The sequence below is a fragment of the Chelon labrosus genome (genome assembly GCF_963514085.1).
Source record: "Chelon labrosus genome assembly, chromosome: 21".
Classification (NCBI taxonomy): domain Eukaryota; kingdom Metazoa; phylum Chordata; class Actinopteri; order Mugiliformes; family Mugilidae; genus Chelon; species Chelon labrosus.
In genome coordinates, this window is record NC_140354.1 from 11,624,068 (window position 1) to 11,643,161 (window position 19,094).

The 19,094-nt window shown below is 47.2% G+C and overlaps 2 protein-coding genes across 2 annotated transcripts in view; both read right to left on the reverse strand.

The window, feature by feature from the left end:
* Window positions 1-2,364, reverse strand: part of rapgefl1 (Rap guanine nucleotide exchange factor (GEF)-like 1) — a 32,515-nt gene extending 30,151 nt beyond the window's left edge. Inside the window, exons 1-2 of the mRNA XM_084570769.1 lie at window positions 1,400-2,364; window positions 151-488 (exon numbers count right to left, since the gene is read on the reverse strand). Coding sequence (XP_084426895.1) covers window positions 151-488; window positions 1,400-1,602 — 541 coding nt within the window. The 5' untranslated portion in view covers window positions 1,603-2,364. The remainder of the gene's footprint in view (window positions 1-150; window positions 489-1,399) is intronic.
* Window positions 2,365-7,902: 5,538 nt separating this feature from the next.
* On the reverse strand, window positions 7,903-16,180 carry casc3 (casc3 exon junction complex subunit). Its single transcript, XM_084569922.1, has 12 exons — window positions 15,833-16,180; window positions 13,470-13,494; window positions 13,254-13,309; window positions 12,775-13,035; window positions 12,449-12,597; window positions 12,012-12,191; window positions 10,802-11,760; window positions 10,174-10,353; window positions 9,702-9,800; window positions 9,457-9,620; window positions 9,119-9,320; window positions 7,903-8,550 (listed from the first exon to the last, which is right to left on the reverse strand). The coding sequence occupies exons 1-11, from the start codon at window positions 16,016-16,018 to the stop codon at window positions 9,180-9,182; spliced, it is 2,400 nt and encodes a 799-aa protein (XP_084426048.1). The 5' UTR covers window positions 16,019-16,180; the 3' UTR covers window positions 7,903-8,550; window positions 9,119-9,179.
* Window positions 16,181-19,094: the final 2,914 nt, after the last annotated feature.

Below are 19,094 nucleotides of genomic sequence, written 5' to 3' on the forward strand. Positions count from 1 at the left end.
CCATCCATCCAGTTATATATTCATTCATTAACTCAACCAATCACAGTGACACACTCCTGGAAACCTGGTTTCCTCCACAGAGTCGGCTCACAGAGAAACTGAGCAAACTCTTGAAGACTCGTCACTTGCTGTTCATGAGTTTCATCTTACCTGTGCAGTGTCCCAAACGTTTTCCCGCCACGCTGTCCAGCACGGCGAGCGTCAAGTTATCTGGTGTGTCGGGATGAAGAGGTGTCCCTCCTCCTCCTCCTCCACCTCCTCCGCCGCCGCCGCCGCCGCCTCCTCCTCCGCCTCCTCCTCCTCCTCCTCCTGCGGTCTCGGTTATCAGGCTGGCCTCAGAGCTCTGCTCGTCGCTGGACAGGGACGGACTGCGGACGTCTCCTCCTCCAGAGCCGGAACCGGAACAGGAGCCGTTGGCGCTGCTGGGCGCCGTGACCAGACCGGTCCCTGCGGCTGAGGGCCACGATGGGGGGTCCTCGCTGTCAGGGCTGCAGGGGGCCAAAGGTCAAAGATCAGGAGGTGGACTTTAAACATACGCAGTAGGCCAAACAAGGAGGCAAACCTGTCCTCTAGGAGAACTGAAACGTTCATAGATACACATAATAAAAATTGAGTGTTTAACTCTTAAATACATTTTAAGTAACTTTGTAGGAAATGTGAAACTAAAGTCCCTAAATGAATCACACTCCTGGAGGTCAGGATGATCTCACTGACATGTAATTTCTCATCAACACTATAAGCTATGAGCCTTAATTCCACAGCGCTAACAATATATATGAAACGTAGGATATGCCGGTGCGAGCCATTTATACTTCTGCGCTCGTCATTCTGGCTCACTCTGTAAAAACACCACCCAGACACTAGTCAGCGCCCTTTCTTTTTTCAGTCCAGTCGGGTTAATTTTTGTTTCTACTTCCTGCCTCACTTTCAGCAACGACGACTGAAACTTTGGCAGAAATTTCACCAAAGTCCAGCAAAACAATTGATTTGAAAATTGCGGGGATAGAGAAACAGACAGAAATACTAAAGCGGAAACACGCTGCTACCAAGCGGACCAATCACAGCTATTGCGGTCGGCACGTAGTTACATTTCTGGGGAGGTGCACGTGAGGCTACGGCATTAGGGTCTGCGTAGGGTCTGGGCTGTCGGCATAGCTACGACATCAAATTGACGCACAAGCCTAAACCGCCTATTACACAACGGGAACATTAAGTTAAACACCGTAACTCACGTTGTGGTCCGATTGACAGCAACTGAAAGAGAAATCTGACCATGAACGCATCTTTAATCTAAACCCATAAAAATGTGACCAGGGGCCCTCCTCAGCCCACGGCCTCCACGCTTTCTGCTCCGGCCCTGCTCAGCTCAGATCCAGGACTTCACCGCCACACGTCTCACCTGAACACCTCCCGAGCCTGGCCGCTCTCCGGCGACGTCTCCCTGAAGAAAGGGACGACCCGGGACAGACTGGCTCTCCGGCGGGACGCCGCGGTCCCCCCGCTGGCCTTGTCCGCCACCCCGCCGACGAAGCCCCCGGCCCGGGTCAGCGCCGTGGTCTGCTTCTTCAGGAACTTCTCCAGCGGCTTCATCCCCGCCGGCATGGTGGGACTCTGGGTTTGGGGTAGAGGCAGAGAGACACTGGTGGGGGGAGGCGGGGGTTTTACGGGATGCAGATGTGGTGAGGGGCAGCTGGCTCCTACATCATACACCCCTGCAGGTCGGGGTGAGCAGGTGCGCGCAGGTGTGAGCGGACCGTCCGAGGCTCTGCAGGCTGCTCTGGAAGAACAGCTCGGTCCTAACCCATTGGTGGAGGTGGGCGGTGGTAGATAGTCCTCCCTGTCACCCCCCTCTCTCTCTCTTTCTCGCTCTCGAATCTTTCCGCGACACCGACACTAAAAAAATCTCCTTCAGACCTGCTCCGTGTGGCGGCGGCTCTCGGCCGCTCCTCCACGGATTCAGCGCCGTCCTCCTCCCCCTCTGCTCTCTGGCTGCAGCCGCCGCGTAAATACCGAGCTCCGGCACCGAGGGCAGAAAAACCGTGAATATATAGCCCAAGTAGAGCCGTCTCTCTCCGCCCTGCGTCTCTGCGTCTCCCCGGCGGTTCCTCCGTGCGCGCGTTAATCAGCTGCAGCTGCCTCTCCGTAGATCTCCGCTGGATCAATGATCGACGGTTTTTCTTGCTCACACACCTGGAAGGAGGGAAAACCCGCCCGGCCCGGTGCGTTTGGGTGCTGTAGGTTTTCGCAGCAGCAGCCGCAGCAGCTGTGGTTTTACGTTTTTCAGGTCAGATGCAGCAGATCGCTCCGACAGTCCGCTGCCTCTCGGTCCCCCCGGTTCCCCAACGCACCGCCAGGCTCTCTCTACCTCTCTCTCTCTCCTCCCCTTCTGCTAAATTAGTGGGATGAGAAGTGACTGGGAACACTGACGCTCCCCCCCAAACCCCCGCCCTCCCCGCTATGATCTGCTGCAGTTTGCGCGCTCCCGACACACGGACAGAAAGGGGCGCGCGCAGGCACATTTACTTCCAGTGGTGTAAAATTGATGGAAATGGAAATATCCCTGACGACAGAGAGAGCAGGAACATTCATCAGCACGGTTACTGTGAAACACCGCGAGATTTCGCTCATTACTGCGTTCACTCTTCAGCAGCATCAGATACACACACACACACTAGCTGCATTATACACATGTTTAAATGACAACTAGACTCAAATGTAATAAATGAAGTGAAGTCTTGTCAGTTTACAGCTGTCAGACATTTTCAAGGTTCAGAGTTCAGAGCCGTTTCAGCCCCAACATCTGCTCACTATTGATTCCCACTGGGGTCACACGAGCCACACATTGATCCGTGTGTTGTAACCCGATCATGTCTCGTCACAGTTTCATAAACGCAACAAGCAACTGAGCCGCAAACTGTAACTGGACACACCAAGCATCCTCCTTCCCTTCCTCCTCCTCCTCCTCCTCCTGGAGGAGAAGTGTGTCTCTGTAAACTGACACCAACTCCATCACCTGAAACAGAGAAGAGAGATCATCCTCTAAAAAAAACTCACCTCATGCCTTCAGTTACAATTACCAGGTGGTGACTTTAAATTCAGAAAAACTAAAATATGTTCCAGGGGCCTTCGTACAGACAAACTGTCTGAGAACCAAACTCTGATCGGAGGACTGACTTAGAGTCTGCAGTTACAGCTACAGTTAAACCACTGCAGAAGAAGAACACGGGGTGAGTAGAAGAGCTCCAGTCGAAGTTTGTGAAGAAAAGAAATTTAGATATTGCTTCATACATCTGTTTCTGTTACACACTGAAGAAACACACTGTCCTCCATCCTTTATGGGGCTGATCAGCAAACTGTTCACTTCCTCGAAGAAGAAGAAGAAACAACCACAACCAGGGACTACACAATAAAACAAATGATGGAAGAAAGACAAAACTTCATAAAAAAAATGGATAAAGAATAAAGATAAAGAAACAGAAAAAAAGAAGAACTTAAAGGGGAACTACCATTTTTTACAACCTGGACCTTATTTCTGGCATAAAATACGATCTTTTACTCATAACTTTTGTGTCATTTGGAGAAGTTCAGACGATATTTAGATCTGCGTATATCCATATAGTGGGAGTGAATGGGGCACCGAAACGCAGCCTCTAAATAACGCATTATCTGCCGCGAAACTCGTTCATTTCACCAATACTTTGTTATGATACACTAGTGCTATTCCCCGTTGAGTCCAGAGTTACCTGTTATAACCATCTGGGGTCTGTAGATTGACCTACTAACCTCTGACCTGTAATTTGCTACAGCTGGTTTTTCTCAAAATGGCTGAATATTTTTTAGATTCTGAGGTTGTGGAGGACGACTCAACTAACGTATCATAACAAAATATTGGTGAAATGAACGAGTTTCACGGCAGGTAATGCATTATTTAGAGGCTGCGTTTCGGTGCCCCATTCACTCCCACTATATGGATATACGGGATCTAAATATCTCCCGAACGACTCCAAATGACACCAAAATTATATGGGTGAGTAAACAATCGTATTTTATGCCAGAAATAAGGTCCAGGTAAGTCAGTGTCCCATTGATTTTATCATAGACAAGAAGACTATGTTTCTCAGCACAAACCGAGATGAGCATCAAAAATCCAGGTTTTAAAATGTTGTTGGTTCTGAGAGCAACAAGACGACGGTTCAGTCACAACCCTGGGTCCATGCTCCAAACCTCATGTGTCCAACACAACGGTCACATCACAGACTTCTGCACACGCTCAGAGCTGAACGTGAATGAAGCTGAAATAAAATCTGGACTGAGCCCCATTTAAACAGTTTATTCATGCAGTGATTAAAACTCGGTTAATGACGCTCCGAGAGCTCGGAGGTTGTTCGGTTTCCCCGCTGAGCGCTAATCGAGAGCAGAAGTCACTGCAGAGAGTTTCTGTTCATTAATACCGGCTGCTTTGTAGTGAGTTATGTTTCCTCCTTCATGACACAAATGATCCGAGTTCTCCTGTCGGCTGTCCGGCTTTTCATTTTGGATTCATTATCCAATTAAAATGTTTGTTTTTGACTTGTCATTAACTGACATGGGTTGGATTTCCAGTTTCAGGGGATGGATTTGAAAACTAAAAATTTAAAAGGCCAGCTGTTTCCCACTCTTTATGCTAAACTAAGCTAATAAGAAATGACTTCCAGCTGATCAGGAAACCGTTCACTTCCTGGAAGAAGAAGAAGAGGAACAACAACAACAACAACCACAACCAGGGAGTATCTAACAAAAAAAGTGATAGAAGACGGAAAAAAATTGGGAAACTCAAAAAGAAACTAAAGAAACAGAGAAAAGACAAACTTAAGAAAAGCAAAAGTCAATATTAAGAAAACAGAAGGAATTTTAAAAATGATGAAACAGACAAAGAAAGAGACGAAGTGACAGAAAGAATGGATGACATCATCCACGCTCAACTGTCAATCCTGTCACCGTGGTTACATCATGGCACGTGACCACGGCGACAAGAAAAGGATGGACAGAATAAACCTTGTTTTCCACTTCTACCCAGCTTCTCTCTCTTTCTCCCGTTCTTCCTTTCAGACTTTCCTTCCCGCTTGAAGAACACGACGTCTGTGATGAATAAAGTTTTGTGTGTTGAAACAGTTAAAGTTTGAAAGGAAGAGAAACGAGCGGGACGTGCTCCTTTAACAGCTGAACCTCCTTTGTGTTCGGCCGCTGCTGCATATTCATGAGGAGAGACTGCACAGCCTGATTGGCTCTCCCACCCTGTCAATCACTTTTTTATATAAGAGACCCCGCCCCCTGCAGGTTATTAATATTCATGTTAACGGCCAAAGAAACAGCAGGTGTGTCTCGAGACGTGTACGAGATGAATAAATAGTTTAAAGAGTGAATGAGTGAAAAGGGAACAAAAGACGGAAAGAAAAATATTGAAGTTTTTACACTATTGAATTGATTCCACCACAGTCATGTTTTACAGTGTATATCACCTGCTTTCATTTTAAATTATCTAAACATTTCACACAATCGTCCACTGGACTGACAGTGGTGCTGTTTAAATGTTTTTGTTTCTACATTTTAACGGAGAAGAACTCAAGAGCGACTTCAGAAAACACGGCAGCAATCACACAGTTTTACTGGTATGTTATTTATTGATCCTCTGCGCGTTCAACAACGTCCTCCACATACAAACGGAAACAAAACGGAAACAAGCGAACAGCAACTGCTGTCACAGTGAACAGTCGGCTCACTTCCAATTCAGGAGGTGATTTTTTTTTAAAAAGGAAGACTAAACAATTAGGAACATTTCAAGACGATTCGGAACAAACTGAAATGAATGAACGTGTCGGAACAGGCTACACCCTTTATTAAGGCTTGGATGGATCGGTCCGTCAGGAGGAGGCCCATTTCCTCACCACATCCACCATTCATCTCCACTAAGGGGAAAACTAAAATTCTGACAGGAAAGCTTAAAAATGAAGTCAAACGAAGCAGCTGCTCAGGGTTTGATGCTGTCGTGACTCAGAATATCGTTTTTAATATCGGAAGGAAACTGACAGAAGGCGGCTGAATGTTGATTCAGACACCAGCAGAACAAAACGAACCACAGACCGTAAATAAAGATGGCCGACGAGTCACAACTGTGACAGTGAAGCCAAAATATGGAAGACATGGGAGCAGACATCTTGTTCTGGTGACCTGGGGAATATTTACTCTGGTTGTAAATGATTTCTTGTGGCTTCTGTGAACGCCAAAGAAGTATCACTGTTTGATACTGTAGTACAAATCGAGTGTTTGTATTCAGAATCAAACAGTTAAAGAAAAATTGAGAGAAGAAGTCAGCTGTTTTTTGTTTTTTTTTGTAACATGGTTAAATGTCTTCCCTGGGCTCGCCTGTAATTTACGATAAAGTTCTTTATGAGCTTTTCTAGGCCTGTCCTGTCTGATCTTGTGTTGTAGCAACTGTGTCGTTAAGGAAATATGGCTCAGAGTGGACCAAGAGGCAGTCAGCGAGTTTGATTTCGAGCTTTTTCTGATCGCCCGTTCAGTCACAGCGGCTCATGACAAATCACTCCGTGACTTTAATGACAGAAGGAGAAACACTTTAATTCAAACCACGAGTGCTCCATTCTTAAACTTCAACATAAAACAGAAAGAAGAAACAAACTGTGAACAGACATTTCTGGAAACCTTCAATTCAAACTGTATTTTTGTCGAGATTTCTGCAGAACAAACAAACGATTAAGTTTCCGTCTCCTGTGAGCCTCTCGGGGAGTTTAACACGTCAGAAGAGAAACATTCCTGCTTTTACCACTACTACTAATAATAATAATAATAAAAAAAACTGTATTAAAATTAGACAAAATGACATCTCAGAAAGGAGAAAAAAAAAACATACAAAACAAATCGAAGCTAAAGCCACACAGCTCCTTCGTCGTCGTTGCTACGTCTCTCTAAATTATATCCATCCACCGTTAACATTCGAGGTCCCTGCCGATGCGTTTAATCAGAATCTGTTCTGCAGCGCTAGTAGTTTTATTAGAATATGTTTACTGCTCTATTTTATCTGTTCAAGCTTCTATATACACATTTAGATTTCTATGTACAGCGACATTGAACGCTTCTCTCAAACAGGCAACGCGTTTCTGTGCAACTTGTGTGTCGATAAATCTGCTTCATCGGGAAGGAAAGCCGCTTTGTCCGGGAAACAAACGTACGTCCAGGCGGGCTGGTAACGGGACCTTTAAAGGGACACGCCGTTCATATTACACGTTACTCCAAGTGTCATGGGTGTGGAAAAAGAAAGAAAAGTGCAGGCTGTAACTTCTTGGATAAAGTTTCAACTTTGCGAGGAATCACTACAGCGCGCACAAGCATTTTACTTCAGAAAATAAAACGACAGCTGCTTTTGACAGTAAGTAATTACAGTATATAAGGCTGTCATTTTTTTTTTTTTTTATTATTTTCATGATTAATATCGGAGCTTAATCACAAATGCCCGTCACAAATGTGCACAGTGTAAGTAGATATATGTTGAAAGCCCTGAACTCAGACATGTTCACTTCTCTGACGGTTTAGTTTGATCTTTTAAATACTCAAGTGTCTTCAACGAGAAATTTGGATGTTTTTATTCATGTGACTTGGGTTTTTATATTATTACACCTTCAATATCTACATCAGCTTCCACTCAGTGTCAACATGACTTCTATCTACATTATAAAGAGTTATAAACCATCTAATAAATCTTTATATATGGATTAAATTGAATCAGACTAAAGACGAGTCCTGGACATGCAGCAGTGTAAATTCCCATTTAAAGCCAGTTACTAATGAACACTGAGCGGTTTGTGTTTGTAGTCAAGGAAAGAGAAAATAAAAGACGATCAGACGATGCAACGATCAAACCTCAAAGCACATAAACTGCTTTAATTAGTTTCAGCTTATTTCTTGTAAACTTGTCTGTGATGGCGAAGCGCGATGGATGGAAAAATGACACGTCGACGTTGCGTTTAAACGAAAGTAACAGCTGACGTACAGTGAAAAACCGTTCATGTCGCCTGTTAACGGGTGACTCCAGGATTCAGTCCGACCGCTTCGACAGAAAACTTCACCGTGAAAAAGGGGAAAAACAAAAATACTTTAACCGGACTCTAAGAGCACCGACAGCTCTGAGTTCTGCTCCATCCGTCCGCCTCCTCGTGACTTTGAATGCATCAAAGTGGTCAGTCCCACTGGTTGACGTTTTTTTTTTTTTTTTTACATGTTCAAGTTCAGTTTTGTTGCTCAAAGACACGTTGGCAGGGTCAAACCGATGACTGCAGGGTTACAGAACAGCCTGACTACGACAACACAGACAACCCGCTTGACTGCTACAGGGCTGAAAACAAAAAGGGAAAAAAATGAAGTCATAATCCACCAGCGATGCCGCGGATCACCTGCAGGGTCCGTTTCCGCTGCCATCCGTCCGTCCCGCCCTCCCTTGCTGGCATGGGCGGTTGCTGTTGGGGACCGCAGCTCCTCACCGACCCTCCCACCCCGCTCCTACAGTCACGACAGACAAAGGTTCGTATAGATGTGAGCAAAGAGGAAAAACAGAGCTGTATCAAAGGAAGAAAGCTAACTGCTCGGGTATCATCATCCACCAGAGGACAGACAGAGACACAGGACAGTGTTTATGTTAGGGATGCACCGAAAATTTTCGGCCGAAAACCGAAAATGCACTTTCGGGCCATTTTCGGCCGAACATTGCTGCGTTTGTTGCTTGCACGTGTTGTTTCGGCGATAAAAGTCCGAAAATGTTTGGCCCTCCAAAAAAACTTTTTTGTCTGAAAAAACAAAAAAATGCACTTTCGTATCATTTTCCGCCAAAAATTTATCACCGAAACAACACGGCCGAAACAGGATGTTGTGATGATGCAAGCAACAACCGCAGCAATTTTCGGCCGAAAATGGCCCAAAAGTGCATTTTTTCGTTTTTTCAGACAAAAATTTTCGGTGCATCCCTAGTTTCTGTAGTTCCTGTCTCTGTTCTGAAACCTAAAGCCTGAAATAAACAAACTCCACAATGTGCTGACATGACAGCAAACCAGTAAAGAAGCAGTGAGCTCACCTGTAGTTTTCAAATCAGAGTGAGGCTGAGACTGGGTGGCGGGGAGGGGTGAGGGGCAGGGTCACTCTGAGGCGTAGGGCACCTCCGGAGGGGGGGGCTTGACAGTGACGGGTTGGGACGTGCGGCGGGGGGGCGAGGGCTTGGGCTGAGCCTGCTGCTGCATCGTGTCGTAGTACGTCACGCCTCCGTAGGTCACCTGGGACTGACCGTGATACAGTTAAGAGTCGCGTACACGGCAAAAAGACTTCAGATCTCATCAGGTCTGTACACGGTTCACTGTAAAAACTGACCAACTATGTTTGAGCCTCCAACACATGCAGAGAGTAAAGACATAGTACCTGCGGGTTTGGGTACATGGTGGGGTAGGGGAAGGTCATGACTCCCGGCGGAGGGTAGAAAGGCGGCAGCAGCTGCTGAGGTTGCCCCGGCGATAGAGAAACAGGCGGGCCTCCGTAGAGGGTGGGGTTAGCGATGGGGCCACCCGACTGGTGGGGATGGAGACCTGGGGAGAAAGATGAGAGTCTAATTCAGAAACGGAACAAACTGAGCTTTAAAAACCAAGAGTTAGCGAAACTTCACTGACCGGGGTGAGGGATGTGCATCTCAGGCTGGACCAGCATGCCTTGCGGTGGTATGGGGGCGGGGCTGTCCCCATGAGCATAGATTGGTCCCTGGTACGGCACTGTGTGAAAGAAATGAGGTTAGAAAGTGATCGTGACCAGGAGCGAGGAGTTTAAATACACAATGTTACAGAGGAAAATACAGCTCTGTTCACCGGTTTAATACTTTACTTACACATCAGTTAATTAACTTAACACAGGGCAAAAAAATAAAAAATAAATAAGCATCCAGCAGAGGACAGTCAAGTGTTTAAAAGATTTATGTAACACAGAAATCCTGGGTCATTACTGAACTCTACTGGTCAGGAGGAGGAACTGCAGCACAGAGTGAAGCTACTGTGGTCGAAAGGAACTGTAACAGCAGACTGACAGTGGCTCCCTTCAGTTTCTTCTTCTTCTTCTTCACAATGAAATGTGGTTTTGTTATCGTCTTACTGGGATTGGGGTCGTAGTAGTGTCCCTCCATCACTCCCAGATGAATGGGCGGTGCAGGCTCAGGCACGGCTCTCTGGCGTTGGGAGGAGTAGCGCTTGGCCCGGTTGGAGCCGACGCCCATTTCCTCGATGCTGGAAAACTGAGGCGGGCCGCCCGGGATGTGCATGGGGTTTGGAAGGCCTGTGGGCACAAAAGTTGATCAGTCGGTCTGGTTTTACCGACGGCTCACTCCACAGAGCCGGGCTCTAACTAATCCTCTCATTGTGACTCATGCGAGACGGAGAGATCAAATTATTTTGGATTTCACATCACAAGTGTTCTCTGCTTTCGCTGGAACAACATAAGATCTCGCTTCTGGAGTTACCACTTCAATAGCTAATTCACTCTTTATTTACTCCAAGGTAACAAAACAGACAAACGAACTCTGAAAGACCTAGTACTACGTGACCTTAGCAGTCTGAAAAGATTGTTCCAGTTTATTTCAGCCGGCTGCATTTCCACTGTGTCTGTTGTGTCTGTGTGAGTCATGCCAAATTTACGCTCTCTACCTGTGCTGTGGAGATCCAGTCAAAGTAAACAGATAACATCGAGACAAAAACCTCAAGATCCCTTGATCTCCGAGACTCACCTCTTATCTCAGAACGGATGTACGGCTGAGGGCTCTGACTCCAGCTCTGTCTGGTCAGACTGAGTCGGGCCACGTCCTGGTCCAGCTCTCCCAGTCCCCCCCCTCCTCCTCCCGTCTGGCTCGGCCCGTCGCCTGCTGCCGCCGCCCAGCTCTTTCCTCCCGCGCTGCTGGGGGAGGAGGCGTTCCCTCCGGCCCCAGACTCCTCCACGGAAGCCTGCTTGCTGCCCAGGTCCGCAGGCCGAGAGCGAGTCCTGCGAGCCAGCGAGTAAGATTTCCTCTCCACCGGCCGCTCGGCGGGAGGGGAGGCTTCCCGATTGGTCGCTGCTGCTGCTGCTGCTGCTGCTACCGACGACTGCGGGGAGGGGTCAGAGGCGGAGGAGGAGGAAGCGGCCGACCCAGACGCCGACCTGTCCGCGTTTGATCCTTGTTCCTGCTGCTGTCTCCTCGGTGAAGCAGACTGGTAACCGCTGGGTTGTGTCTGTGCTGCTGTCGTCACGGCGCCGAAGCTCAGGTCCTGTTCCGCAGCGCTTCCTTGGCTGATTGTACTGTTTTCAATGACCATAAAGGAAGCCCCTCTGCCCCCGCCGCCACCTCGCCCTCCCTTACCGACCACACCCCTGTCTCCTGCAGGCTCCGACTGAGCCTTAGGGCCCTGTCGTTCTCTGGGATGCATTTGGGGTGCGTTGGACTCGTTATTCCTGTACTGAGACTGAGGCGGGTGCATTTGATTCTGGTGGGATGTTCTGCTACGGGAGGGAGGCGGTCTGGAGGGGTTGTTGCTACGCTGAGCGGACGAGAGAGGGACAGAGGAAGGGGATGAAGAGGAGTGGATGGACGAATGTGGAGGAGGTCCCCCTCGATTCAGGCCGCCTCCTCCTCCTCCGCTCTGCCAGTATCGGGCCGGTCGATCTCCTCCTCCGTCTCTCCACCGCTTGTCTCTGCCGGGAGACGAACTTTGTCTGGAGGGAGGCGCAGGCGTAAAGATTAAACGGTTGAAAAAACAATCATAATAACCTGCACATTTTATACCAGCCATCTTATTGTGGAGGTTCACAAGGAGGCAGCCTGCAGACTTACAGCAGCTTCTTGGTAACCTATGCTGCCATCTTGTGTAAGAACTGTGTAGCTGTTTGCTAATTACAGCTTCTTCCGTGCGTTTGCTTTTTAAAATAAACGGCTGGCGTTTTCTTTCCTGCTCGTCGTCACTGACCTGGACCTGCGTTGTCTGTACGCCCTGTCTCCGGGGCCGCCGCCGCCGCCGTTTCGAATGTCGTAGCCGTAGATGGCGATGAGCTCCTCGCGGCTCTTCGGCGCCTGCTCCTCCTCCCTGAACCTGTCGTGCTCCCAGCGGCCCTCGTCCTTCCACAACTTCCTGTTTCGTCCTTTGGGTCTGAAAGAGGAGGCACGATACGGTTAAAAGGTAAACCGCTGTGAAAAGCATCCAACATTCAGGCTGCAAAGAGTATTAATTAGTAAATTAATAGTTTACTTTGTAACATGTCTGTGTTTCAGAGCCTTACAAATAATTGTTGTTTCCACAAAACCTGAAAAACTCCTCAGACAACTTAAGATATCTTTACTGTTCAACATCTCTCCTTCAAATACAAACTCAGAAATGTGTCAACGGTGAAAATGTCCTGTGGGTACCTCTCCTCCTCCTGAGTGTGTCCTCTGACGTCGTGCTCGAAGAACAAACCCTTCCTGGGGATGTAGGCCGGGTTCTTTCGGTCCTCGTCATCGTCGAGCTGCTGGCCGGGTTTTCCTCCGGCCTTCGTCTCAGGATCATCTGTTGACTCCTGAGTGAAGAGTCAAGACACATTAGACATGAAAGTTTTCATCGCACAGAGTTCAATAAGTGATCAGGAGTTTCATTTTTGAGGGCAAAGCTAAATTATCACAGAAGGAGATGTACGTTTGTTGGGGCCTATTTTCTGCGGCGGAATCTGTCAGCAGCCGAGACCCAGCCGTCTCACCTGTCCGTCGCCGCTCTGCCTCTCTCCTGCTAGGTTTGCTTTCTCCTCGGCTTTGCTCTCCTCTTTACTCCGTCCTCCTCCCTCCCCATCAGCCTCAGCCTCAGCCTCCTCCTCCTCCTCCTCTTCGGCCTCCGCTGCCACCTCCTCCTCTCCCTGCGGCGGGACGTCAGCGGCGGCAGGGGGTTTAGGCTCGCCGGCTGCTGCTGCTGCTGGAGCTTCTTCGTCGCTGAACCGCTCCGCCTCCTCTTCCTCCTCCACTCCCTAAAGGGAACAGATTGTTTTTCAGAAAACTCACTTGTTCTACTCAGCCCTTTCTCCCTGTTCATGCAGAGATTAGACTGAACCTGGAAAGACTGTCACGCTGAGACTTGAAACAATTGGCAAAAAATGTTCTGTAAGTAAAATGGCTCCATATAAAATTCGGCCATTCTGCTCACTACCAACAACGCTGAAGGTTATGAGTTAGACTTTGTGTTTACCTCTGAGTGGGAGCCGTTCTCTTCTGGATCTGCACTGTCATAGTCAGACAGGACAGCTGAACGAAACACACAGAAAAGGTGGTGAGAGTCAGAAAAACACAGGCGACAGGCGGCCTGAAACCGCCTACAGCCATGAACACAACACCGTAGCCGTGTTTATCAGGCTGGGTGTGAGCATTAACGTGTCTGCCAGTAATGAATTAAACAACGTCTTACCTTCTCCGACCTCATCTTCACTCTCCTGCAAAGACACGACAGAAAAACAAAAGCTGCCATCAGAACACGGACGGCAAGAGGAAGAGACTAGCAGTGTCGACCAGAGGTCATGAATGTTAATGAAGCTCAGAGCTGTAGCGATTAAAAAGCAAAAACCGTGGGGAAGTGAAGTGGGCGCTAACAAACAGAACTACTCTCAACTTTGAGGCGACTACCACTGACACAGCTGACATATCACACATAAAGAGTTCCCCTCTACGGTTCACCTCAAGGAAACACTGTCACAACAACTTTGGTTCCTACAAGAACTGGGATTAAAAACAATCAATTTTCCAATTTAAATCGATCTTGATTTGTGATTGCTTTAGCGCAACAAATCTCGTATTCCCATGGAACAAGATTCTTCCACATGTGAGGGAGATTCAAAACCCTGAGAGCACCGCCAGGCCTGCCACAAATCTCTGGAACCAATCACAACAATAGTTTTAACTAAAATTGATTCATTTATCTCAAAATGAATTGACCCCGATTCGATTTGGAGCCCTGTCAGTCAGGATAACTTCAGGAAATCAGTAGTGATGCCCAGTCCTACCCCGCTACCGGCACATCCACCGTGCTGGTAGCGGGGTAGGAGCACTGGGCGAACACAGATGGGAGCCGCAGCGCTGCCGACTGGGTTTTCTTACAAACAGAGAGCGATGGCCAAAACCCGCACGCATACGAGAGCGTTGCCTAGGCAACAAGAGCCCGGGACGTCTACTGGAGACCAACTGTCAGCTACAAAGTGACGGGCGACAAAGACATCGATTCACATGTGGACCGGGCTTCGACGTGCAGGAAGCGTTCGGGGCGTTTTGAGAGAAGCTGAAGTAGATCCATGTGCTGTAGAAAACAGAAAGGACACTGATGGCGTCTGTCATGCCAACAGTCACCAAATAACCGGAAGTTACGCTGAATTATGAACAACAACTGTTTTTTTTTGGGTTTTTTTTAGATAAGAATCGCACAGCATCCGCTGGAGACGAGTGAATCAGACGTCTTCCTGAAGACTCAGGTGTAACATCCGAGCCAAGTGAACGCTGCAGCTTCTCCTCAGACCATTTTCATGACATGTTATTCACTAAGCAGCCATCAGGTGTATTGTACACGGTGATGGAAAGGCATCGGTATACAAATCCAGGCTTTCACATAAGCATGAAACAAAAAAACAACCAGAACAGTTGTGGTTTACACAGATTAGGCACAACATTATGACCATCTGCTTAATACCGTGTAGGTCTCGCTTGTGCCTCCAAAACAGCTCTGACTCATCAGAGAATGGACATGGGCCTTCTGAGGGTGTCCTGTGGTGTCTGGCAACATGTTAGTGGGGGCATTTGGGTCCTATGGGTTGAGGGGAGGGGCCTCTGTGGAACATCCCATGTTTTTTTAGTTGTTCCAAAACCGTATTAGTGTGTGTGTCTGTGTCAGGCTGCATCCTGCTGGGGATGGCTGCTGCCATCAAGGAGTATCATTGCTATGAGGTGGGGGTCCCTGGTCTGGTGTAGGTGGGTGCTACATGTCTAAGGAACATCCACATGAATGAATGCCAGGTCCAAAAGTTTCCCAGCAGGACTCTGCATTGTCACAAGGTGGTCAATGTTGTTCCCTTCTCCTGTTGGTGGTCATAATGTTATGCCTGATCGGGGTATCTGAAATCTGAAGGTTACAACTCGGGGGGTTCTAACAAAACTGCGGTTTGTCGGATTATGTACATGATACGGAGGAAACCCGGAGCTTTAGGGCCCACTGCCGGTCTGGAGCTCATGGGCAGCTGCTTGGTGGATACTCCTGCCCTTTCTTTTACTAACTGTCAGAGTGACTACACGAACTGGAAGAAACGGTTTCTAATTCAGGATTCACCCTCCATCAACGCAAAGTCACTTCCGAGAACCAGAGGCGGAGTGCTGCCACATTTGCTTGACCGTGTAGACGTGTTCCAGCTGGCGCCTTTTCGTCTCGGTCTCCCAGCGGAGAACCAAACAGCAGTAAAGTGAATTACTCCGACCGTGAAACCTTTAAATACGTGACATATCCTCGTGAATGTATTTATTTTTCTCTGTGTCAGACAGAACTAATCTTACTGACGGTTAAACTGATAACTTGTTAATCGAAACTCAAGCTTCCTCCAAGCTAACGCGGAATATTAAGCGATTTACACCAATAATCAAATGTGTCTACGTCTAAATTGAACGGGAACGCTCAGTTTTACTATCGGCAAAAGTTTTAACGGAAGGCAGCGATGTGTGGCACAGGTCCCGGCCGGGAAACGGAGCGGTGAGCTCGGCGAGCTAACGTTAGCCACCAGGCGGCTAGCTACTCACACATTCGGACTCCACGACGCTCTTCGCCTCCACCCGGCTCGCTGTCACCTCCACCGGGTCGGGTTCTCGCCCTCGGCTCTTGGTGGCGGGGGAACCCGACCTCCCGCTGTCGGAACCCGAACCAGACTCGTCGTCGTCCTCGCTGTCCTGGGACGCGCGCCTCCTCCTTCTCCGCCGGTCCGCCATCTTAGGAGTCGAATGGCTGGAACCGGAAGAGGCAAGGGATTGTGGGTAGAGAAGTTCTTCCTCGTTGGTAAAGTTTCAGAGCGGCGTTAAGGTAGCTGTTTTCCATCTGTCGCCATCTTCTGGAGTTCAACCGTAGACAGTTCATGAGTTCAACTCGTCAGTACACTTTTTCTTCGACATTTGACATCACTGATTTTTTTTAATTTCAAACGGCAACATACTACAAGACAAGAAACATTAAAACTTAAAATAAATGACAAAAACTTTCTGATCTTTTTTAACACAGCTCAGTGATGTAAATGATGTAAATGCACAAATAAAGACATGTAATGAGTGTGCAGCCTTTCCACTTACATTTTTGTATTGCCTGTATCTTATATACTGGAATCTGATGTGTCCATAAAATAAATGACATCATTATAAGTAAGAATTTTCCATTTTTACTAGCTACTGCAGATATCTGACTAAAATAAACTGATGTATGGACTTTTGAAAAAAAAAATAAAAGTTCAGTAGTTTCAACCTCTGCAGAGAAAGAGGTGGTGATCAGTATCATATTATATTGTGATAACTTATATTGGTGGATAAGTTGGTCTTGGGCGGAGGTGGACTCCGAGTTCTGTGGCATCACAATGGCCCAATACTCAGACACCACACTGTTTAGATTCCTTAGAAAATGTTAAGCATAGGGATGACAGCCCTGTCCTTAAAGAAATAAAATGATTTGGCATTGGTAAATGAAAACTACACCTACACAAACTTGCATATTTTGAAATACAGTAGTACCATGGCAAACAACTTCTCTCATTGCTGTAACCTGTTCTAAATGAATCTTAGTGAACCTAATATAAAGTCATACATTTAATTATCAGTTGCGTGGTTCAGAGAAGCTCCTGTCACTGCAGGCTAACCCCTCTGTGTTTTCAGACTCTCATGCAGTCTGGAGCATACAGCAGCACATTGCTGTATGAAGCAACCTAGAATAGGGGTCTTCAATGATTTCCAGGCCAAGGACTCCCAAACTGATGGACAGATGGAGCGGGGACCCCCTACTTATGTATATGTTCATTTAAAGACATTTAAATTTGTGGATAGAATTGCGGGGGGAATATAAAAAAAAAAATGTCATCGACCAAAACTTTCACGACCCCTCTACAGTACCTCCAGTTGAAGACTTCTGACCTAGAATAACTAGAACATATAACTGTATATTTGCTGTTTACGTTCTCCGAAAGGATTACGGGACTTGTAGGTCTGAGTCTTTCGATGTGAACATCTTTCAGCAGAGACCAAGTGAATGATGTAATGTTTCCTGTGGCCACCAGAGGGCAGAGCTTCATTGTATTTCTATGGGGCGCCGTGTTGAACACGCAATTTAATAATTTAATTTCCCCACATTTAGCTACAAAAACATAAAAAAAATAAGTGGGATTTTTTTTTTAAAAAGTCACTTTTATATCAAATTTACAGCATTATTTGTGGACTTTTACATATTTACTGCTCTTGTAAAATAAATATTAAATGTTTATTTTATGTTTCTCATCCAACATGGCTCTTCACTACACCCTGCACCACCTCGACTATGCAGGGACCTACACATGGGTCCTATTTGTGGACTTCACAAATTGCCCCGGAGCCCCTCCACCACAAATTGTCCCAGCTCACTTTGCTCCCCTCCACCTGTCAGTGGAACCCCAGCTTCCTGACCGACAGGACAGCACTGGCGCCCCCCAGGGGTGTGTTCTCTCCCCACTGCTCTTCTCCCTAATGACTGCACCTAAAGGGGACCCTTTTGTAAAACTCCTGAAGTTTGCAGAGGACACCACAATCACTGGACTTATCCAGGACGGGTACGAGTCTGCATGCAGAGGGGAAGTGGAACTGAAGTGGACCCCCAACATAGACACTGTACGGAAGAAGGCCCAGCACAGGTTGTACTGTGTACCTATACCTGCGTCAGCTCAGATAGTACAACCTACCTCAGGAGCTGCTGATCATTGCAGATCATCCAGTCTGTCCTGACCACGTCCATCACGATCTGATTTGGATCTGCCACCAGACACGACAGGGACAGACTGCAGAGAACAGTCAGGTCTGCAGAGAAGATTACTGGTACTGAACTTCCCGCCATCCAGGACCTGTACTGGTCCATGGTCAGGAAGTAGGCCGGTAAAATCTCCACAGACCCCTCTCCTGTATCGTTGTATATCTGCTCTCATCCTTTATTTTTCATTTTTCAGACACAGAGACTTACTGATGCCAAGTCTGAGGAAATATTTTGAATTTGGTAAGCAAAGGAAAGCGTACAGCCCAAGATGACATCCGAGGCACCTCAAGATTAACACTGGATCACTTAGTCTGGTATTTTAAAAAGTAAAGCTAAGTCAGGGACAGAGGAGAGAGCTTTATGTTCTCACAATAACCAAATGTGGATTTTCTTTCTGATCCTGTTTCATGTTCATTGAGTATTTAATATTCATTCTGCTTGGCCTTAAAGCTGCATGAAAGGAGACAAACAAAATTTTCAGTGAGCTTCTCTGGAAATTTTTTCTGGCAGTGACAGTCAGCAGAAGGCGTTTTGGGGAATGCAAAAATTGTGCAAAGCTGAACGTGTGGCATGAACATTAGTATCCTGTTACCAGTAAAGCCTGTTAGAACAGGTCCAGATATATGTTAAGATCTACCCTGCGGCAGCAGAGATGTTACTCCCCCTCATGCTTCTCTCTGTGTGCCCTTATTTGCCTCCTGGGGAGAAATAAAGTTTATCTGAATCTGAATCTGAATGTTTGCGTAACTGAAGGATGAGGAAACAACAAGACAGATGTAAAAGGGGTTTATTAAAGATGGGGTCGAGATGCCAACAGGCTGGGTGTGTTCCACATAGCATCGCATTCCAGTCCCAAATTGTTCCAAGAACAGTCAAGATATACCATTGTTACTACCGGTGGAAAAAAAAGATTCGGGATCCGGCTCATATAACAAGCCATGAAAGACGACTCAAGAATCACAGATCTAGACGTCTATTGAACCGGCTCAGTTGAGTCCTACCACAGTTGATTGATGTATAATCAATAAA